The 23,534-nt window shown below is 53.0% G+C and overlaps 3 protein-coding genes across 3 annotated transcripts; 1 reads left to right on the plus strand and 2 right to left on the minus strand.

Annotated features, from left to right (window-relative positions):
- Window positions 1-440: 440 nt before the first annotated feature.
- Window positions 441-2,618, minus strand: NCLIV_018780 (uncharacterized protein; the record flags this gene model as incomplete). The annotated part of the gene is made up of 1 exon (XM_003882071.1): window positions 441-2,618. One exon carries the CDS (start codon window positions 2,616-2,618, stop codon window positions 441-443), a length of 2,178 nt encoding a protein of 725 aa, XP_003882120.1.
- Window positions 2,619-12,812: 10,194 nt separating this feature from the next.
- On the plus strand, window positions 12,813-13,706 carry NCLIV_018790 (conserved hypothetical protein; the record flags this gene model as incomplete). The annotated part of the gene is made up of 1 exon (XM_003882072.1): window positions 12,813-13,706. One exon carries the CDS (start codon window positions 12,813-12,815, stop codon window positions 13,704-13,706), a length of 894 nt encoding a protein of 297 aa, XP_003882121.1.
- Window positions 13,707-16,104: 2,398 nt separating this feature from the next.
- Window positions 16,105-23,426, minus strand: NCLIV_018800 (hypothetical protein; the record flags this gene model as incomplete). The annotated part of the gene is made up of 11 exons (XM_003882073.1): window positions 16,105-16,343; window positions 16,676-16,804; window positions 17,027-17,157; window positions 17,699-17,862; window positions 17,956-18,119; window positions 18,662-18,808; window positions 19,201-19,366; window positions 19,889-20,085; window positions 20,512-20,578; window positions 21,096-21,197; window positions 21,555-23,426. The coding sequence occupies 11 exons, from the start codon at window positions 23,424-23,426 to the stop codon at window positions 16,105-16,107; spliced, it is 3,378 nt and encodes a 1,125-aa protein (XP_003882122.1).
- Between the last annotated feature and the right edge of the window lie 108 nt (window positions 23,427-23,534).

The following is a 23,534-nucleotide window of genomic DNA, read 5'->3' on the forward strand; positions in this document are numbered from 1 at the left end:
TCGCCCAAATCCACGCCTAGTTCATCGCACCTTCTCCTTTGTCCGCCAACCTCCACGAAGTGGAACATTCGCGCGAGTCTCCATCTGCTTCAGTTCTGTACATCGGAAAGAACGACTCTCTCCTGTTGACCCCGAAACTGATCGGTAGGATAGCCAGGATGAATTCCTGAGGTTGAAAATGCTGGAAGGGGCTTTTAAAGTGTGTGTTTCCCTTCTCGTCCCTGCACCGTCACCGCTGTGTGGGCCAGTTCCTGCGAGCCGCGAATCGGCGTCTCTGGACTCTGTCTAACCCCGTGAAGAGCTTAGAAGGAAGAAGCGTCCACCAAAGTCCGAGAACAAGAAACGGTGTGAGAGGAGCGTCCAGCTCCTCAGTCCTGAGAACCTGCTGTCCTTCCTGGCGAGCTCGCGTGGCCCTAAAGCTCGCCTGACCAGCTTCTCGCTTAACCCCAGAACGAGGGCCGCGTGTCCATGGCATACGACTGCCGTGTTGCCAAGCTTTGACGAACACCTCCCTGCGGCATCCCGGGATTCATCATAGGCTGCTGCTGCTGCCCATACATCTGCGGTCCCATGTAGGGTCCGCCAGGAGGCGGCCGCGGTTCCTCCTCCTCGTCGGATCTGGATCTCCCCGCGTACGCGAGGACGCCTAAGAGGAGAATGCTCCCAACAACGCATCCAGCGATCATGACAGTGGACACCCCTTCGTCTCCTTCGGTCGCGTCACTGGACGTGTCGCTGTCGCTGTCGAGGTCGTCGTCACTCGTTGCACGGACGCACCGCAGTTTCCCGTAGACTGTCTGAAGAGAATACTCCGGGTTGCAAGTGCACGTATAACTGTCCTTGGTAGGGACGCACAGGGAGACAGCTTCAGGTTTCCCACAGGGGTCTCCGATGCAGCTGTTGGGTAGGGCACAGAGCTGGGTATTGTCCGACTGGGTCCGCAGTTCATAGCCCGAGTTGCAAATACACGTATACCCGTCTCCAGAGGAATTCACCTGGCACTCGGAGACGGCGTCCGAACTCCCGCAGGGATTCACCGAGCAGGCGTCGGCTTTGTGGCACATTCGCGTGCCTTTCACGTATTTAAGCAGATAGCCGGCCTTGCATTGACAGTCCCATTTCCCGTCCGACACTTTCTCGCAGCGAGTCACCCCTTCAATCGCTCCGCAGTTTTCCTCGCATTCCGACTTCAAAACGCAAGTGTCCTCCCCGCTCGAACTCCTGGAGAGGATGGCTTCTGCTGAGCACTCACAAGTGTAGGCTTGGCCGTTCGTCGAGCAATTTTCGACTGCCTCGTCGACGCCACACTTGCCAAGTTGACACGGATCTCCGAAAACGCACTTTTTTGCCCCCGTCGAATCCGGCACCACCGAATAGCCGGAGGCGCAAACGCATCCATACGTATTTCCGTCCACGAAGCACTGTCTCACAGCATTCGAAGGCCCGCACGGATCTTTCAGGCAGGGGTCTTTCCGGAGGCATTTGATTTGGCTGGTGTCTTCATCCACGCCAACCTCTGCGATGTCTGAGCAGACGCATGCGTATGTGCCATCCGATTTATTGACGCATTGTTTTACCAGCTCCGCAGCACCACAGGGGTCATACGAACACGGGTTTTTCGCGCATTTTTTGTCGCCTTCGTCGGTAACCACTTGGACGTATCCTTTCTGGCAATTGCAGGTGTAATCTAGATCGTTGGAGATGCAGTCGTAGACAGCATTGGCGTCTCCGCACGGGTTGTTCTTGCACCAATCCTGCTTTTCGCACTTTGTTCCATTGGAGACGTACCCGTCCTTGCAGATGCACTCATACGCGCCGCTGTCGAAACTGACGCAGTCGTCGACGATCGCGTCCGAACCACACGGCGCGGCACGGCAACTGTCCGCTTTCTCCACGCATCGCGCATACCCCCGAGAAGTGTCCTGGGTATAGCCCGCTGGACAGCTACAGACGTAAGAGGAGCCCATGCGGGAACACGTTCCAGGTGAACACGGAGACGAGTAGCATGGATCGCTCTCGCAAGTTCTTCCGTCGCCGATGTATCCGGGGTTGCAGTAGCAGAAGACGCCACCTTCGCCAGCTTGGATCTCCTTACAGCTGCCGTTTTTCGAACACTCCGTGCCGCGCTTGTCACAGGAACATCTCCCGTTAGCGTAGTCATCATGGTAGAAAACGCAGTTGCCGCTGTTCCACGTCGCGCACCAAGCGCCTCCGCAGGAGCCATGTGCGCACATCGTTTTGCTGCAGCAACTCCCCGAGGGGCAGAACCGCCACGGCCCGATACCGTCGAAGGATCGATCGGCGCAGGGGCCTCCTACGTACGTGAACCGACACAACCACGAATTATCTGTCGGCGGCTGCGTGACTTCGAATTCCGCGAAGGAGACAGCGTTGTCTGCGGGAACGTGAACAAGCGCCTTGTCGTCCCCCGATGCACCGGTTTCTCCCGACGGGTTCAGTGCGACTGCCGAAGCAGACGGATGAGCAATCGAGCGGATGCATGGGATAAAGGGAAGGAGGAACAAGATGGAATGCTGAGACAAGACGATACTGCGTAAGATGGAAAGGGAGACGTGAGGTGCGGCAGAGGGAGTCTGCTCAGGGAAGAGCGTTGCCATGGACCCCGACGCGTGGAGAGACAGAAGGAAGAGAGAGCTTGAGAGAAGAAGAACAAGACAGTGCCGAAACCTGTAGGTCTGGATGCGCGGTGAGGCGGAACAGAACGCTCGGCCTTGCTTACGGAGCGAGGTTTGCAGCTGGAACCTCGGCATTGTCGTGGGGAAAGTGAAGAGGGAAAAAACACGCCAAGACGTCGACACGAAATACACCAAGCCTCGATTCAGTTAGCGCCGTTCGAATGATGCCATGAAGAAAACGGGTTGGCGTCCCTCTCTGGCCCACGTTGTCGTCTCCGACAGCGGCAGACCCCACACCAGCAGATACCAGCGTGCGCTACAAAAAGAAATTATTCCTTTAGCCGAATCGAGTTCGGAAGACATCTGTGCGGACGACGGGTTCCTCCACGTTTCTTGCAGGTGCCCGTGGGTCGGAGTCTTCACGGACGTGGCGTCCCTGTCGCTATGCACCAGAAACCGAGCACTATACGTGGCACAGCCAAGAGAAGGATGTCAAACACAGAGCCAACTTTCACTGCACATGCCTCTTTGGACGAAAGGCACGTCGAAGGGAACTCGAGGAAGCGGACTTGGTATGCATAAACACGCGAGGACTGGAAGATGCAGAGCCGAAACTGTGCCGTGTGTGGAGTTGTCCCCAAAAAACCTAGGGAAGGATCGATTGAGGAGCGCAGCACCGAGTGATCCTCGAGTTTTTTCCCCAGGAAGATTCGCTTGGATAGACATCTTTTCTCTGTTTTGCCTCTCTGTCGGCAAGGTCTCCGGTCTCTGCCCTCAGAACCCGTGTTTGAAACCTCAACTAGCTGTCAAGTGACACGACTGTACCGGACCGAGGACGACGGGGGAGCGCAAGCTAGCGACGACTCAAGCAGATGTGCCATGCTTCCGGGGTCATGTCAATGCGCTGAAAGCACCTCACTGGACAAGGTTCGGAGAGTGGCGTTCCGTCCTGTCACGCTTCCCCGTGAATCTCGGTCTTTTCTCCGAGAAAGGGTCGTTTCCTGCTCCGAGTTTTCCTCGGTTCACTTTTCCTCTAGCAGGAGGCACCTGCCATTGCGGCGTCGCGGGTTCCCGGACAGGAACGTCGAAACGCCGCGAAACGGCGTGAGGACCGCTTCTTCCGCCGCGCAACAGAAACAAATGAGGGTTTTGGGTTCAACTCGTCCTACAGGCGTGCCTCCTGCTCTCTTCTGGGGTTTTTATTTGTCTTGAACTAGGCGTGCCCCTCCTCCTGACTGTGGTGCGAATGAAAAATGCCGCACAGACCTCCCGCTACAAACTGGGGAAACGGGGTGCTCGCCCCGCGCCAAACCACGGATCCCGGCCCTTGCTCGTCTACTTCTGTTGACCTTGAGACAGAAAAACGTCTTTAACCTGTTTGCGGCGGTCTCGTCTTCCTAGATAACGCGTCCACAGGTTAAACTCAGCTAAATTCGCTCTCGTTTCCAGGTGCCTCCACGCCTTTTTCAGGGGAGCTACCGGCAGGTACACCAGGCAGCACCACGGGAGATAAGCGGACTTGTACTAGGGTTGGAACCCCCGCTCTTCTCCATACTCTTGCCAGTTTATTACGGAACAGTGCTGCCCTCCTCCAGTTAGTTCATGGGTCTCAATCAGACCCCAAGTCACAGGTGACATCGATTGCCTTCCACTTACTTCCCTTCGCCAGGGAAAGCGCAGGTTCATGGTTGTTCGTTTAAACGTGTACCAGACTTTTACGTCGCCTCGTAGGCACACCAGTTGTCGAACAGTAATGTTCGGGCAGAAATGTCGCACCCGGAGGCGGACTGAAAATGAAAGTTCCGCGTACTGCCGTTTCAAAAAGTTTCTTGTGCTAAAAAGGAGGAAACTCGGCCCCGTGGCTGAAAACCTTCCTATCAAACTCGTCGCAGTACTCTAAGGTGATAGAGGTGACACATCGGTTGGTACAGAATATCCTACCCAACACGAATTAACTGAGGTAAATCATACAGGGTTGAACTGTGCGTTAGTTTCAATGCCCAAAGACACTTCTGAACCCCAAATACAGACTGGTACAAAGAAGTTACCATATCCTCCATACAAAACCGGCATTTACGAACGTAGGATCATAGCTTACCATGTATTGTTACTATCAAATTTTAAGTAGATATTGTGTCTGTACAAACGATCCGCGATCCAGCACATGGCGAGGACAAATGGGACCGTCTCACCTGCCAACGTTCAGCTATACGCGCAGAACTGGACGCCTCTGTAGAGACGCCTTCCCAGGCAGACATTGCCCAATCGACGGTCCCGCGCTCTCTCGCAGTCACAAGAACCTGAGGTTCCGGGGCTTTCTTTTAGTAATCTCCTGCAGGCTGGACGTACGCGTTACTTGTAAACGAGGGACACGCCACTCCCTTTCGCGCGAATTCCAAGGCGCGACAGAGTAACTGCAACAGCAAAACTAACGGGAGATGACAGCATTTTGCAGCTGCGGCGTCCACTGTCCCAGCCACGAGAACCGCCCCCCGACAACACAGAGCAGCCAAGACCCAGAGAGGCTGCACACCTGAACGCGTTTTCTGGAAACTTTTTCTTCCCGTTCTAGAAATTCTCTACGGAGAGGCTGTTTGCGCAATATTGCACTCAAACAGTTATGTCTCTGGCCTGTGTAAACAGGAGGTGAGGGCGTGTTGAGTCTCTCTGTGATCGAACACTCGTCGGCCGTCGAAAGTTTCACAGTAGAAAGCAAACGTTGAATATGGATGCCGTGTATGAGTGTTTCAGACCTGGAGCTGTGGAGCTGGTGTTCGTCAACTTCTCTTTTCTACCTTTTGTAGTTGTCTGTCGACCTTCAGACACCCCGGGGAGGCTGTTCCCCGGCAGACGAAACAAAACACTTCTCTTTCTGGGGATTCCTTTCTTTCCGTTCCCGTGCCAACGAACTCTCCTGCGGTCTCTCGGACAAGCGACATTTTTGATGGGCTCGGCCGCCCTCCGGCCTCAGATGAGCAACCGTCGTTTTTGCCAAAATTCTCTGGCGAAGCGAACCTCCCGGCCGGGTCTTTTTTTATGACGGAAGAGAAACACTCTAGGAGCGGCTTTGCCGATGTGTCACCTGCAAATTCACTCGAAAACGGGAAAAACCGAGAAGCCGTGTCGTGGTCTCGACACCCGTTCAGGTTTTTTTTCACTCCCGAGAATGGCCGAGAAAACCAGGGAACTGTCTTCCCGGTTTGAGGCGGCGGAGTTTTCGTGGACCACAGTTAGGCAGCGCTCTACTCGCTGGCTCTTTGCGAGAGAGACGACCGGCGCTCCAGCTGTGTCTTCTCTCCGATCCTCAAAAACGCGAAACGTGCTGGCATGCACCAGCGATTCAAGTCGCCTTTTCTCCGTGCCACACTTCTTTCTTGACCCTTCCGCGATCGTCTCAATATAAACACCGTCCCGGCTCCTTTTCCAGAAAACCGACTTCGTCCCGTGCGCAGGTCGGCGCTTACACTTGCGCCGCGCGAGTTTCTCTCCGCCTCACTCTCGTTTTTCCCCGGGCGTTCGACGGAGATAACGCAGAGAGAGGCGAAGCGACCATTCATCCCTAATCTTCTCGCTGACGAGATCTCTCGAGTCTACACACACTGCGCCGGGAAAAAGTCGCGTGTCCTCGGTCTCGCTGCGCGGCGGACCTCGGCGGAGAAACGGCGTCAAGCTCGGCCGATAGCGCCGCCAGAAAGTTCGTGTGCTAGCTGTCCCCTCTCGTTTTCTGTCGAGCTCGTCTTTCTTTTTCTCAAGAAGCCCCACGAGAAGGGAGCGCGATCGTGTCCTGCCTTTCCTCGGAGAGAGGAACGAACGCCTCGCCCCGTCGAGTCTAGGTTGGTTCGTTCCAGCGGCAGCCGCGAGAGAGTCCAGTCGTCTCGGCCCTTTCTCCCCATCTCCTTGGAACTTCCGTCCAACCCATCACACTTTTTACTCGCTTCTCGGCGACAGGAGCGCCGTCGCTCTTCTCTGGGGAGGCACGCGCAAGCCAGAGGCAAGAACTCCACGCCCCCGCTCCGGAAAAAATCTGTTCGTCTTTCCGTCTCTCCGCAAAAACGCAGGAGCTCCGAGTCCTTGCCTGTCTTTCAAGAAAGGGCCGAAAGGTTCTTCCTGCGTAGCGAATTCGAATGAGGCCGCGTTCTGCGGAGCTGTCACGCGGACGTTTCCCAGGGGCTCGACCCGTATTCAAAATACTGTTTTGTGTTTCACTAGAAATACGCAAGGCACAACGTTGAGGTACAAGAAGGCCACCGCGTTCGGACAAAAAGAATGGAGAGATAGGTTGCATCCACGTGCAGAGATGTGCCCACGTGTGTGGGTGTTTGTACGTCTGCACGAGTATCTACTGTTTTGTGTTTCACTAGAAATACGCAAGGCACAGCGTTGAGGTACAAGAAGGCCACCGCGTTCGGACAAAAAGAATGGAGAGATAGGTTGCATCCACGTGCAGAGATGTGCATACGTGTATGGGTGTTTGTACGTCTGCACTAGTATCTGAATGCATATACAGATCTATGTGTGCGTGTCAGACTGTGTAAAGGTTTACGTGGCATCCTGCGAGAAGAGTGAGATGGGGATGCACATGCACGTGTCTCCGTTGTGGCGTTCGGTTTCGGTCTCTTTTTGGTCTTTTCTTGTTTTCGAAACCTAACACGCCTTCGCAGGGGAAGAACATCCCACGAGGGTTACTCCCTCTCTCTCTCTCTCTCCGTGTAGATGAAGAGCACAGAGGACGTGTGAAAGAGCGTAGGGGAGGTGAATGATCTGGATTCTCAGTAGAGGTAACGCGAACCCTTCAGACGCACAGTTGCCGTCGACATCACGGACTCCCTCCTTTCTGTTTCGGGTTAAACTTTTCGACATACAGAGTTGACACATGCCTCCATACAAAAATAACGACGTGGATTTTCACACATGTGTGCGTACTTTGTGAAGACATGGAATTCTCTTCTGAGGATGCGATTTCGCTTCTGTAGAACAGGGAGAGAGCCTGTGTGCGTTTCGGCGCTCTCGCTCTGGTGTACTGAGAGACTCGACTGGAGGTGCACTTGTGCCTTGTGAATGATACTGAAAAGGGGAAAAAGGTTTTGTTTCGAAAGGGATGCTGTCTGAAAAAGGAGCGTCCGCCGAAAGAAAAGAAATACGAGGAAGGCAGGTCGAAGGAAGGTGGCAACAGCGGGGGTCGTGCCGTTTAGTGTTCGGCAGTCTCGCGAGAATCCACGCGCTTCATCTCTCTTATTCGTGCGCGCTCTGTGGCATACAAATTTGCATGCATAAGAAGGCGCGTGTAAACGCTGTTCATGCATGCATGCATGTGTATGGATGTGCATGTGCTGGTGGACGCTGTGGTCTTCGAATTCCGAGGGAGCGAAGGGAAAGATAAAGTCGCAGTACGATCGGCCTTCGATGGCCAGTATTGCATGTAGGTGGGGAATGGTAACAGTTCTTTATCGGCGTCCTGATATCTCCCAACTTACTCACGCAGTTACACAAATATGCGTGTATCTGATTGTATATGGAGGGGTAGAGGTACGTGTTTATTCGTATGTGGGTGTGGATACCGTAATCCTGTGTTGGGCGGATAAAAAGGGTGAGATACGGAGAGAAAGAGGGAGGAGGGAGAAGACGCGGGGCTCTTTCCGTGTATCATAAAGTATCACCACGAAGGAAGCAAGACGCTTGGCGAAGGAAATCCACGGTTTTGTCTTTCCAGGGAGGCGTTCTCTGCGCGCCTTTCATTGCGTGGAAGCAACGTGCTTGCTTTGCTTGCTTTCCGAGCGCTGGTGCGTTTCTTCTCTGCCGCTCCGGAGAGCGACTTCCCTTCACATCCCAGTGTCTGTACACCCTGTCGCCCACACGTGCCCGCGGTGTACATACACCACCGGTCGACAGAAAAGGCGATATTTTTCAGGTGGCCCTCTAACGGTTTTTTTCTGAGAGGAAGAGGAGACAAAAGCGCGGTTTTCTCGCCTCCACCGTTCTCGTCGAGACGACGCAGAAATAAGCGTACATACACTTCGTTCAGGCTGCGCCTGTCGATCGAGATACCTCTGCCGTTGCCGTGACCCACGGAGAGGCCGCTGTGATGGATTTTTAAACAGTGTGCCTTTTTTGTCTTCGCAGAAATCTGTCTTGACGTGCTTCCACGTTTGGCTGTGTGTTCTACGGAGCAAATTCTCAGAACGCATTTCCTTTCTCGGGTTTGACGAACGCGTCTCCATCACTCCGGCCGATTTACGTAGTTCTCTGCCTTTTTGCGTGGACCCTTGTCTCCGTCCATCGTTAACCTGCGCGTGATTCTGACACAAATGCCTTCCTACACACTCCTTGTAATTACGACGTGCATATATTTTTTTACAAATGGTGTATATGCACCCGCGTGTGCATTTAAGTGTTCGTGCCAATGTAGGACTGGAGAGAGGGGGGGCAGTTTACGGAGACAGGGCCGTTCATCGGCTACTAAAGTTATCTTCATTTACCCATCTTGGAGGGTGGCTGCTATGTGCTGAGCCTTTAGGGAACAAAAACGAAAAGCCGCTCTTTTGTCGGTGTAAATGCAGTAAATACACCTGACAGGTACACAACAGGAGTTTTGTATCGTTTTGCTCATGCGCGTGGAGACGCGTAGTTGCAGCGGGAGACTGTGGACAGGCCATGCGCAGAGAGGCAGAAATTCCTCTCGGACGATTTTTTTGAGCGTGACCGTCGAAATCTAGTGGTCGCCTATGCTCACTTTTATCCAAAGAAGAAATGGCTGTAACGTGCAGATTGGGGGGTTTTGTTAAAGGCGTTTTCGTCCTCCTGTGAGGGTGAGACGGGTGACGCGTCCGGGCTCCTTGATTCGTGGAACAAAACCGGGGAAAACGCCGGAGAGACACCAAAAGGGACGCGCAGGCGCCCGGGGTGTACGGACACGTGGATATCCCCGTCTGGTCGACACACAGGTCGTGGCCATCAGCCACTTGTGTGAAGACATTACACTCGAAAGACATATGCTTGAATTTTGGAAATGTCTCTTCGTGAAACAAACAGCTGCAAGCATTTCGTTTTCGTATATGAAGTTTGCCCTGGCAGGGTCTTTCGTGACACATTTACGTGGGGGAACACTCCAAAGTTGCACGTCTGACAATTCGTTCTGCTCCTGTCTCCGTTGTTTCCTGTTTCCCGGGATACTACTCTTATTCTTGCCTGTCCGTCTTCTCAAATCAACGAGAAAGCGAACGCGCTGGGGACTTCTCCCCGCGAGCCCACACGTGCGTACACATATATTTATATGTGTGTATCTATGAGTGTGTATTGTAGTAGTGTATATATGGCACGCGCGGTGTATCTGGAGGGTAGAATTGTGTATAAGCCTCTTTTTGATTCCGGCAGAAGCCAAACACGGGGATATACGCATGCATATGCGTGTGCAAACACGCAAAGATAGTGATATAGTACGTACATGGAAACAGCTGGAAAGACGAGCAGGGATTGTGGGGGGATCCAAAGCACTTTTCGCACGTTCTCTCGCCTCTTTCGTACGCATTCTTTCTTGCCTTCCCCGGAGACAGTATAGACTGCTTTCTCTTTGTCTCCTTTCTGCGATCGAGGTGGGCAGAGACAAGCCTTCCTGTCTCGGCCGTGATGTGTCCCCACCACATTTTCTGTCGCCTTTTCTGTAGGTGATGAGATGCCGTGTTCGCCCAAGAGACTGGCGACTTAGCTCTCGTCGCCTTTTGCGCATAAACACGTCTGCTTCATCGATGAAGGCGCGTCTGTGTATGGCCCCTATCACCATACAGAACACTTCCCGAGCGGCGCGTGTCTTTCCTGAGTTGGTCGCTCAGACGAGGTGAATCGTTTTGATCTGACTGGGCTCCGTCTCCTCCCAGCGGCGCCCTGTCGCAGCGAGCGGGGAAGAGAAGGGCGAGGCCGATTTACCGCTGAGCGTGGAATCGAATTGGAGCGGTGGGAGTTGCTTAACAGCCAGTGCGCCTTCGGATGTGGTTCGTCGGGGCAAAGACGTTTTGTTGAGTTTCAGCTTTCCACGAGGCTGGGAGTGTGTGACTCCGTTGCCCGACCATGCTCGGTCTCTGTTAGTTTCGGTCTTCTCTTTCACGCAAACGACCCGCAAGTTCCCTCGTTGTCACGCGGCTTCCGGAGACTCCCGCCTTTCTCCTCTCCCACCGAGAGGCCCGCGACATCCAGAGTCTCGTGCATGCACATGCCTGTGTATCTCCGTGCGTGTCTCGTTTCCATACCCGTTTCCTGTCGTTTGGTTCAGTAGGGCGAGAGCGAGCACGCGGCGACGCTTCTATTCTCAGGTGCATGCGGACCGCTGGACCATCGCAGTGCATCTCCTGTGCAAATATCTATCTTTTTACGTGCAAAGTAGAAGCGTGTGACTAAATCTATGGAGATGTTTGTGTAGGGTGATAAATATCTCCGTATATGCATATTTGTATATATGTATATAAATCTATGTTGTCAGAACGAAAGGTGTTGTGTGACGACTGGAGAGGACGGCGTTCACGTGTGAGGTCGGGGATTGTGCCGGAAAACGATCTGCGGAAACCCCGAAGAAAAAACCACAAGACATCTCGCAACGCCCCGCTTCTTCACGTTTATCTTGGGTCTGGGAGGGTTTAGAGGAGCGAGGGTGGAAAGCAAAAAGGGTTCTCGGTGCGTGTTTTTCTTCGCCCACGTGGCTGTGCATTTCTCTCTTCTTTGGAGGGGAATCCTGGAGCCTGAGCAAGGAAACGTGCGCGTCGGAGATAACGGAGACGAGGAAGAGAGAGCTACGAAAAGGACGGAAGACGCGAGATATGGAGCCCGTTTTCGTCGAACAGAGACCGGAGAGAAGCACGATGAACGCGGCACCAAAGGCGCGCGTGGGTGGCGGCGCGGGTCGAGCCGCGTGGCCGGAGAACAGAGCCTCGGAGTCGCCGTGGGAAAACGTGAGTTTTCCGGATTTCTGGAGAAACAGACCTCGCAGTTTTCTGTGGACAGTCGCGGAAAGAAAAGGTGTCCGGCTCCAATGTGACAGGGCTTCTTTCTCCACGAGTTTTTTAGAAGAAGGTCTGTGCCTCCGCGCTCTCTCTTTTCTCGCGTTGCTGTATGTGTCGGCACGTCCTTGCCCTTTTTGCTCCACCTTTTTCCGAAAGAAAGGCTGGTCTCCCAGGCCCTCTCTCTTCAAACGCAGGTCCCTTGCAAAGCGGTTCCTCCCGTGCACTTTTCTTGTCTTCGCAGAGCGCCGCCTCGCCGCCGACGTGCCTTCCCGCGCTGCGCCCTCCTCCCGCAGCGCCTCTTGATTCGCATGCGGCCCACGAAAGGGACTTCGCTTCTTGTTATTCCTCGTGTTCTTTTCTGTCTTCCCTTCGGTCTCGGCCTCGGGGGACGGCGTCCTCGCGCGACTCTCTCCACTCCACTTCGACGGATGTCTCTTCAGGTCCGCCGAGCCGGCGGCATCGAGGCCGAGAAGCGTCGCGGGCTCTGAAGGCTCAAGACGTCAGGGCACTGGGAAGGGAGAATCTGAAGACAAAGACCCAACCCGCAGGCGAGAAGAATGTCGACAAGATGATGGCAGGGGAGAAGAGACAGGGCGAGCGGCAGGTTGCCGAGGACACAGGAAGGCTCTCTGGCAAAGCAAGTGTGAATGCTCGGAAGACCAGGAGAAAAGCCGAGAAAAAGGTGAAAAAGGGAGAGATAGAGGGAGAAAATGTGACGAGAGAAGAGATAGACCTGTCCACAACGTGGGTGCTGCCGACCTTGTCCCTCTCTCAAGCTGTTCTGCCTGCGTCCACTTCCTGCGCGGGTCCAGTCGGTTCGAACGCCTCCGCTTGTTTTCCGCGGTCTCCGCTCCACCCGTCGACGTCGTCGATCTCTCGCAGTTCTTCCGAGACAGCGAGAGGAAACAGTTCACACGAGCAACGCGGCCGAGGCGCATCTCTGGTGCAAAGAAGCGAGTGCGAACGGCGACGGGTGCATGCAGAGAGAAGCGAAGAATGCGGACACACTGCAGCTTCGAGAAGACCTGGCGGCGCGACTTCACGGCTGCTTGCGCTGCTTCAAAAACGCACCCTGTCGTCTTCACCCGATCCAGAGTGCGAAGCTGCTCCCCTCGCCGGAGGGCTCAGCACAGAGCAGCCGCCCACTCCCTTGCGGAGAGAGACGAAAGACAGCCAAAATACGCTGCCGATGCCTGCGGAAAATAAGGCAGCGGGGAAGGGGGTGTCCGCGGAGGAGAGACACCGAGAACAGGGAAGAACTTTGCTTGCACTGCTCAAACGACAAGGAGACAGGAAGGCTCAAGACCACGTCTCCACGTCGTTCAGTTCGTCTCTTCCTTGTCCCCTCTCTTCGTCTCTCCCCTCTCTCTCTTCTCTTCCTTCATCTTCACCGTTCCTTCGTTGTGCCTCTGCCTCGTCGGCTGGTCAAAGCCCACAAGAGCTGCCGGGGTGGTGTAACGGCGCTCGGGAGAGGCGAGAGGAGGAGCCGGGAATGGCGACAAGTGAATACGCGGGCCTGGGACGTTGTCGCTGGGGGCATAAGGCAGTTGAGAACCAACACGAGGGAAAAGCCGTCTCCTTTTTGCGGAAAAGAACCGACGGCTCTTCCTCGCGGGTTGTCCAGAGGAACAAGGTTGATGGCCGTTCACGGCTGCCTCACGTGTCGCCTCCGTCTGTCGCTTTTCCCGCTACTGTTCCTGACGCCAGAATCGGCAGCAAGGAGCAACGAGAATCGGAGGTCCGACCTTTGCATGCCTCGATTGAAAAACCCAAAGAGGCGAGTTTCGGCGCTCTCCACGTCGAAACGTCTCCCGCAAATCTTACATCTCACCACTGTGACAACGCTTCCTCGCTCTCTTCCTCTGCGTTTTCGCTGTCTCCCTTTGGCTTCACGAAGAAGGAGACATTTGCCCTCCCCGCTTTTATGCGGTCTCCAGATCCGTCAGAAGTTCGCGTGCCTTGCGCGTTTTTGCGGTGTGTTGGGAAGGAGACCGAGGCGAGTGGAGTCGGCGAGAGAAGAGCAGGAATGGAAGCCAACAAGAGAACAACGTCGAGACAAAATGTGATTTACGCCCTCGCTTGAGGGAGAGGGATGGGGGAAAAGAAAGGGAAGAAGGGAGACGCTGCGAGGCAACAGAGAGAGGGATGGTCTGTCAAGAAGAAGAGAAGAACCGGCAACACAGAGTGCTGGGACTGTCACAGTCGGAAAAAAGAAAGGAGAAAAGAAAGTACGCGGCGTCCACAGGGAATGCAGACAGAAGGGACCATCCCGAGCAGGGGGGGGGGACAGGCAGAAAGAGAGAGAAGAAAGATAAGAGATAAGAAAGGGAGAAGAGACAGAAAGGAAAGATAATAGACAAGAAAAGAGAAGGAGAGAAGGGAGATATACGAAAGAATGGGAGAAGAACCGCAGACGAATGAAAGAAGAACGAGAGGAGATAAGAAAGAAGAAAGAGAGATGGTGGAAGAGAACAGAAGCGACGAAGTACGAAAATGAGGATAGAAAAGCAGAGCAAAGACGGAGGCTCGAATAAAGCTTGGAGAGAAAACAGAATACGGGAGACGGCAAGACCCAGACGGAAGGGAAACTTTGGGACAGAGAAGGGAGACGAAACAAAAGGAATACAGCGCAGGACAAGAAGAAAGGAAGCGTTGCACGTCCGAGAAGGAAAACGCATGAAAGCCTCGATTATATATATATATAATATTAATATATATATGTATATATATGTATATTATATATATATATATATATATATATATATAACCGCGGAGTCGCGCTTCGGTCTTCGCCTCTGTGTTGGCATGCCTGTATATCGCGTTTTTGGTTAAATGCACGATCTAGCGTCGAGGAAAAGAAGCGTCTGTTTTATTTTCCGACACAGGAAACAGGCGTTTTTCTTCTTCCGCTGGGGAGTGTCCATGCACACGCGTGCACCCTCTGTCTTCTTTTGTTGGCTTTCTTCTCTATCTCAGTCTCTTCTGGCTTGTGGCTTTTTGTGCTGCGTCGGGGAATGTGGGGCTAACTGGACATCTCTTTTTCGAGCTACGGACTCTCCAGGGTGACGTAAACATTTCGGAGACGCCGAAGAGTCAGAGAGAGGCTTCTGTCCGCTTTTACTTCTCACACAGTTTGCTCTCGTGAAAAAAAGTACAGGAGTCTCAAGTCGTGAGAAAATATAGACAGGCTCAGCCTCTTTCTAAAAGACAGAAATACACACAAACTGAGACCATTAGATACACGCACTAACCAATATATATATATATATATATATATATATAGCCAAACCTACGGCGAGAGCTGGGAATATTGAAGCAGAGAGCGGCGTATGAAATCGAACAGAGGAGGAAGCGCAAAGAGCCGTTTCGGGATTTGCCGTTCCCTTTTGTGCCCAACTTGCCGTCTCTCTCCCCAGGGTCGTGCGAACCCCCCCTACATATCGACACTCGCATCTAGCTAACCCTCTCTTTGTGTAAATATGTGCTTATGTAGCATTGTATCTACAAATACGTATTTGTAATCACAAGCATATCTGCCTGTATATATATATATATATATATATATCAGTGAAGACTTGTGTGTGCATCGCCGACTGGGGGTGTAACTAGCGGGTATTTTGTAGAGGAAGCGGGGAAAAAGGCAAGGTGTTTTCTCGCACGGCCTCAAGTGCAGAACCACCTGCTTTTGGGCGCTGTCTCCGCGCATCGATACTTTTGGCGACTCACGCGGTTCCCCGGATCGGCTTTCTTGTCGCTTTTTGCGACTGGAAGCAGAGACGCATGGGAAGCTCGAAAGGATTTTTGAACGGCATCCACAACAGTGAAATTCGCGGGGTTTACGCCGACACCCTCTACGAGGCCCCGCATGCAACGCGAGAAAAACACGTCTTCACTCTGATTCGGCCACTTGAAACAGAGAGACAGCCCGGGAAAGGCGTGCGGCACACGGAGAAACGGTCAAATGCGAAATCGAGGAAATCCAGTGAAAAAAAAAATTCGGAGAGACTTCTTCGACGCCCCAGAAACAGCATGCACGAAGCAGGAAAAATCGAAAAAGCACCATCAAAGAGGAAGCCAGTCTTGTGAGAGGGCGGAGAGAGCCGGTGAAAAAAGACAGAAACATCGACGAGAATGCATCGTCTCTAAAAACGTTTGCACACCTCGGATCCGTGGCTTGTGCTAGGCGCGCGACTCCGACAGAAGAAGAGCACTCGCTTCTCTCTGTTACTGTGAACGCATTCCCCGTCCTGTTTTTTGTAGAATATCTGTGGTTGTAGGTATGGAAGCATATCTCTCATGTTGAGTGTACACAAATATGTAAACAAATATACATCCGGAGATTCAACCGGATCCCTACACCTATTGATTCCTAAAGGCATATGCACACCTATACACATATGCATTTGCGTATGTATGTATACTGGCTTACATGTGTATTTGTGTCGATGCATGCAGATGGCTAGAGATGCGCTCGCTGGGTCTTATTTGTGCGTGTTTTCCTGTTTGTGCAGATACTTCTCCAAGTACGAGTGAGTGGTACGGTTCACGTCGAGAGCGTCTTGTAGGAGTTGCGCTAACTCTTTGTCGTGGAGTTTCTTGTCGCCGACCGCAGTCGCGGCGCAGACGTCGCGGCCCGCGTAAATCGGCGAACGAATGCCGTTCGGATATTTCAGATGCCGCAGCGAAGACTCAATGCGCTTCGACGTGTAGAACCACGCACCTAAAAAAGGGGTAAAGAGAACGACACAGTAGGCGAGTGAATTGGAGGGAAAACAAGGAGACAGAGAGAGAGAGAGGGAGAAGGAAGGGAGACGGCACAGGTACACGGCTACGGCTAAGAAAGAGACAAAGCCACATTCGTATAAATTTTCATTTCAATACATCCCCACATATATATATATATATATGTAGATATATATGTAGATGTAGATGTGTGTGTAGGCATGGGAGGAAGCACGTGTGTGTTTCAGACACTGGATCGCTTCAAAAGAAGCTGGAAGTTCCTTCCCTCAACTCCTCCTCGGGGGTATGTCTCCTTTCGAGGCTTCTCACCTTGATTCATCGGCTCTTCTTGCGCCCAGACGACCGACTGGAGGTTCGGAAAGCGTTTCAAGTCCTCGATAAAGAGATCGAATGGGAAGGGTGACAGTTGCTCCATTCGCGCAATCGCGATCTTGTCTCCTGACAGCAAATGCCACAGAAAACACCCCAGGGGAAATGACAGCCACGGGCCGAGAGCAGTCAGTGGAGAGGCAGAGAAGGAGAGCCTAATCGACAGATAGACTATCCGAGAGAGATTATCCGAGAGAGACCATCAGAGAGAGAAGATCAGAGAGACACAGAGAAAGATTGTCAGAGAGGAAGGAAGAGGAGAACAAAACGAGAGACTGCAAGAACACGAACCTGGCGAGTCTCCGTTTTGGGCGCCGTTCTTCATTTTGTCTTTGCCGGCGATCAGGTCGTAGTAGACCTGGCCGCTGCATGCAATTAGGCGCGTCACCTTCTCTGGCTCGGCAATTTTGTCGGGGATGTACCTGGGAAGAAACGAGCGGAGACGTGCGCAGATTTTGAGCTTCAGGTTCTCAAAGCGCGTCTTCGAAAAAGGGAACAAACGCACCGGCGCATGCGCCGCTGTGTGCATCCCTCTGTGGGGTGTCCACAAACTTCTCAAGCTCGCACAGAGTTACAGGGGAAACGCGAGACAAACACAACGATTGAAGATGTAAACTGTTAGCTTCAACGCTCACAACTGGAGCACAACACACCACCTAACAAATACACATAAACATACATACCCATACACATGTTAAAACATAAATATATAAATATATATATGTATGTATACATATAAACACATATATAACCAGATGCGTATGTGAAGGGCGAAATTCTTCTACCGCGTGTGCTGTTTCTTGCTGCCGACGCGGTTCTACGGAAGAACATGGTCTTGAGGGGAGCGACAAACGAGCTGCATGAATGCGAGCGATTTAGAATCGCGGTAACCTCTCCATTTCATCGCGAGTTTTTCACGCAGTGATTTGGTGCAAAAAAAGCAGGGAAAGTGCGTTCCAGTACCTTCTGAAGCGAGTGCCCTCATTGAGTTGGTTGAGCGTGCACATCGCTGCACGCATTTTCAGCATTCTCTTGGGGGAAAAGATGATCAGGGGCTTTCTGAATTCACGGTGAACTTGGCGACGGAGCGCGTGGAAAGTGTTGGCCGGCGTGCTGGGCATAATCACCTGACCACAGAACGCACAGCCAGAGGACGCATAGGACGCGCCGCACGCGAAAAGAGAGAAGAGAGACAGAAAGACAGAGAGAGAAAGACGCACCTGGAGATTGTGTTGTTGAATGATGCTCGACTTTTCGAGTTCCCAGTTTTCCTGGTGAATCACGTCCTCGCGGTCGTCGCAGAGTTGAAGGATTCGCTCAATGCGCCCTGACGAGTGTTCCGGACCTTGGCCGTCGTAGCCGTGAGGGAGCATGACGACAATCCCTGAGGATAACGTGGAACGCGTGCGCACCTCCCGTTGTGCGAGGCTCGTGAGGCTTTTCCGCCCGTCCCGTCTTTCCTTCCTCGACACAAGGCGCTGTTTTCGCCCTCAAGTCACCTCTGCGCCGGGGCCCGAACACGCAAAGAAGTTGATCGACCGAGTCAAAAACTGCGGCGAATCACGAAAAATCCAAGTCGCCACGATTCCCCTATCGGCTCTCCACACCTCCCCCACCGCCCCGGTGACAGCTCCACACCAACGCATGCCTTCCTGTCCGTCAAGACATCCACAGCTACCATACAAATACACGAATATATATACATATACATACATACACATAGATATACATAGATATACATACATAGATATATATATACATATACATAGATACATTTGTAAGGATAGATGTAGACGCAAGCGCATGACTAAAAGTATATATATCTTCATATTGCGTATGAGTATGTATGCGTATATACTTGAGAATAGGTACTTTGGCTGCGGGGATCAGCATGCACGGGATCGCTATTTCGCGCGAGAGTTTTACCGGTTTGTTTGTTCCACTTGACCTCGCCGCTGGCAATGAACTGGTCAATGATGATTTGCGCGCCGTTCGCAAAGTCGCCAAACTGTGCCTCCCAGATGCACAGCGAGTCGGGATGTTCCAGCGAGTAGCCGAGCTCGTAGCCCATCGCTGCATGCGCGGCAAAAGAAAAATTTAAGAAAGAAAAGACGTGCCCAGGCACTAGTTCGGAGACACGAGCGCGTCGTGATGCCAGGGGCGTGTCAATACCGCACCGGGACATTCAACTCAAAAAACCAGACATGAAAACGCAGGTTTTTCGCTTCTATTCAAATTCCTCACTGACAATCCCTGAAAATGAAATTTCCTGCTTCTTCTGCACCTGTCTCTACATATATGTAGATACAAAAGTATACACGTGCAGATACATATATATATATATATATATATATATATATGCGTATGTATATGTGAATGTGTAGAAGTGTATATATGTCGGAGTACAAAAACCGCTGGATGTGTGCGTGAGAGTGCTTGTACATGTGAGTCATGAGGGGGCGAACCTGCATATTCGGAGAGAGGGGAATTGACCGTTTGGATTTTGTGGGGGAAACCGTAGCACTTCAAGGCGTCAAAGATCGAGTACGGCTCGAATGTTGTTTGGTCGTGAAGCACTGCGTGGCGATGCGAGAAAGTGCCTCTCTGCACATCTTGACCAGCAATGCGCACCTGACATGGCAAGGAAAGGAAAGAGGGAAAACGAAGAGAAAATGGAAAGAACTCCACAGACAGCCCCGCGGAACGTTCGCCTCTGTACGTGTTTGGGGAAGGCAAAGGCCGCAGCATGTGTTTTTCGCTCGATCTCTCTCGCCAGACACGAACGCACAAAGGGACTTCTCTTTGGTATGTCCACCCATATGTGTAAACGTCTATTTAAATCACTCAAACCATGGAAACAGCAAAAACCGTAAGGAGAGAGATTGGTACACAATGGACACTCATATGTATAGAGGCAGGTAACGAGTACAGATGAACGGACAGACACGCAGAGCGGTGGAAAGAGAAGCAAAAACAAAGATTAACCTTGAGAGGGAGCGAAGCAGAGACAAAGACAGGGAGAGACGAGTGCACAACACAGCTAGGAAAAGAGAGAAGAGAAACAGAGGTGAAGACGGCAACAAAGCGAGTCATGCACTAGCGATCGCCGCCTGCTTCCTCTGAAAAAACCTCGCAGCTTTTCTCCGTTCTTACGTGGAATCCGTCCGACAGAAGGGAAGCGTAGCAGAGGTTCTCGGCAGTCCCGAAGTCGATTAAATTCTCGTCCGGAGCGGCTTGAATGGCGTTGAGGCGTTCCTTGTAAATCTTACCCACAGTCGGGTGGACGTTGAAGTCAGGCGGAAGAGTGAAGATTTTCGTCCCGAGCTCCCGCAGACGATCCAACGGGACACCTGCAAGAAAGGCAAAGACAAACATCGACAAAGTGCATGCGGTCATGTATCTTACTTCAAAGCCTCTAGATCGATTGATACGTATATGAAAATACCTATAGGCACACAGGCCTACAAATAAATATACATATATATACACACACGCGCTCATATATAAATATATATATATATATATACACTTACATATACATACACGCACATATATATATATATATATATATATATGAATGGAGAGCGAGGGGGAAGAGAATCGATCGTGGTTGAGAAAGCTCCTTCCGGTCGCAGTGTTTCACCTTCAAGCTTCGCATTGCTAAGAAACGCTCCCAGAGAAAACGTTGGCCCTTCAATCGAAATTTGCATGTGCACCGATCGTGGAAATGCAGAACGGGGCTGAGGGTCGTGCCACAAGAGAGCCTCGTGTCTCACCAGTCAGCTGCGGCGCGGCAGGGACGTCTGGGCGGACGAGATGCTTCCACTGAGGCGAGTATTCATACTGGCGAATACGCACGCAGAAAACGGAAGGCTCATGGCAACTGCGGCTGGATTATGGCGACCCAAAGGTAGGCTGTGAGCGCTTGAGAGACATGCAGACGCGTATATGGAGAAGCATACACACAAAAAAGAGGCGGAGCGAGCTACATAGGTGACACCGGAAGCGAAACGAACAGAAACCTGCAAATCAACGATGCTCACACATGCCATGGAGGAACAGGAATTCGTGCAAAGAGTATCTCCTCTTTCTTGCAGACACACATGCATACATAGATACATGAGTATAAATATATATATATATATATATATATATATATATATGCAGAAGCGCCCAGAGCATTCATGCTCGACAGTGTTATATATACGAAACGAGATCTGCGTGAGCGACGAACGACGAGGCAGGAGATGCGCTTGCGTTCTGTTTACGGACGCGAGGTGAAGAAAGAGTGGTAGGGGCACACAGACAGGACGAGAAGGCGGAAGAGACGGAGAGAGCCGCGCACGGCCGAAAAACGCACCTGCTGACTGGGGAGGAAGTCTCTGCACTTTTCATACTCGGCGTTGTAGAAAGCGAGGATGTTCTGTTTCAGCTGTTGCAGGTCCGCTTCATTGACAACGTCCTGCGTCGCAAAGCAACACAACCGAGGTCAACGTGTCAGCCGTAACTATCTTTCCGCCTCCGACGCTTCTCGTTCTCCCTTTTCCCCTCCCTGTGATATCTCCCCCTTCTCTCTCTTCTCTCTCAGTCCCTCTCTCTTCTCTCTCTGTCTCTCTCTCTTCTCTCTCAGTCTCTCTCTTAGTCTCTCTCAGCCTCTCTCTTAGTCTCTCTCAGCCTCTCTCTTAGTCTCTCTCAGCCTCTCTTCTCTCCCTTTCTCTCTCTTTCTCTCTTTTGTTTCCTCTCTCGCTTGTTCTCGTGCTGAAAAGCGTCGCCGTCCCTTTTCGTGTTCGGCCTGCTTTGTATCTCGCGAAGGCCTCACCTCCTTGACGAGTTTTTCGGCGTAGATGTCGAAGACGGTCTTTTTCTTCGCGATCAAGGTGTACATGCGAGGTTGTGTGAATTTCGGCATGTCCAGTTCGTTGTGGCCCAGGCGTCTGTAGCCGACGAGGTCGATGAAGACGTCGCCTTTGAAGCGCTGGCGGTACTCGAGGGCGAGCTCACTGACAAACGTCACGGCCTCGGGGTCGTCTGCGTTGACGTGGAACACGGGAGCGTCGAGCGCCTTGGCGATGTCTGTGCAGTAGCGTCCGCTTCCCGAGTCGACGGGGTTGGTGGTGAATCCGATCTGGTTGTTCACGACGATGTGGATCGTGCCTCCGACGCGGTAGTTGGGCAACTGAGACATTTGCAAGGTCTCGTAAACGACGCCCTGTCCGGCGAGCGAGGCGTCCCCGTGCAGGATCACCGGTAACACCTTCGTCCCGTCTTCGTCCTCCGAGTAGTACTGCTGCGCTCGCGCCTGGCCAATCACGAGAGGGTCTACCGCCTCCAAGTGCGACGGATTCGCGAGGACGCCCATGTGGATGTAGCGCTGCGCATCTGCGTCGAAGTGGTCAAATTCGACGCCGAGATGGTACTTGACGTCTCCAGAGTTGCCCCACTCCGCGGAGGAGTACGAGGTAACGCCGAGGAATTCCGAGAGCAGCTGCTGCATCGGTTTGTGGAGAACGTTCACGAGGACGTTCAGGCGCCCGCGGTGCGGCATGCCGATGACGACGCTGTTCACGCCTTCGCGAGCAGCCTTCTTCGTGATGGCTTTCATCGCGACGATCATCGTCTCGCATCCGTCGAGGCCGAACCGCTTGCTGGTGCTGAACTTTTGGCCGCAGAAGTTCTCAAACATCTGCGACCGCGCCGTTCGCGCCAAGATCTTCTTCTTCATCTCCGGGCTGAAGACGTACTTTGTCGGGGTCTCGATCCACTGCCGAATGAAGTTGCACACGTTTCGATCGCCAATGTGCATGTACTCGACGCCGATCGAGCCGCAGTATGCCTCCTCGAGACGCTTGATGATTTGGTGGAGGGGACGGGGCGGAAGCTCTGGAGACAGAAAGCCGCACATGCCTTCGACGCGGCAGTCGTAGACCTTGTCGAGGTCCGCCTTCGTGAAGCCGTACGTCTCGAAGTCGAGGCTCCCCGCAGGCGACTGGCCGCGGGCCCGAGAGACGAAAGGCGTCTCCTGCGGAAGACTCAGCGGATTCACCGCCGCGAGTTCGTGACCCCGCATCTGGTAGCCGCGAATCATCTGGATCAAACGACTGGTGTCGTGCACACTCTGCTGCGAGGAGACAGGGAGCGACTCCGGCGTCACAAACGACGCGCCCGCCGGCAGCGACCCTGGCGCCGTCGAGATGTACGGCGTGGCCGCCCGCGCCGCGGCGCCTCTGATGGTGGAGCCCAACGCGCCCGAAGCGGAGCCGCCGGGCGGGAGACAGAACGAGGCACCGGCCGGCAAGTCGTTCGCGACGTTGGTGAAGTACGCGTTCCAAGATGCATGCACAGAAGTCGGGTCCTTCTTCCAGGAGAGATACATTTGTTCAACGTAAGCTGCGCTCGTTCCCGTGAGAAAAGACTCGGATGCTAGTGGCGCACCACTCAGAGACGGGGACGCCGTGCGCGCGGAGGAGAACCCGCAAGCGAGGAGCCGCGAGGACGCGCACGAGCCGAGAACAGCCCCGAGAGACTCTCGCGCCGACAACGCGGCGGAGAGAGGAGACATACGAAGCGAAGGACAGAGAGACGACGGGGAAGCAGACGGAGCACGGTGGACGGCTGCGCGCGAGAGAGACGCCCGCCGCGCCGAAGCGTCGCGGCTCCAGCGCGAAGTCGCGAAAGAACGGAGGCTCCTCATGATGGGTGCCGAGAAATGGCCTGGGAAGACCGAAAAAGAGACAGATGGGACGCAGGCGAATGCCAGACAGAGTGCTGGCCAGAGGGCAAAGACAAAGAAACACCGAAA

This window comes from Neospora caninum, chromosome VI (assembly GCF_000208865.1).
Source record: "Neospora caninum Liverpool complete genome, chromosome VI".
NCBI lineage: Eukaryota > Apicomplexa > Conoidasida > Eucoccidiorida > Sarcocystidae > Neospora > Neospora caninum.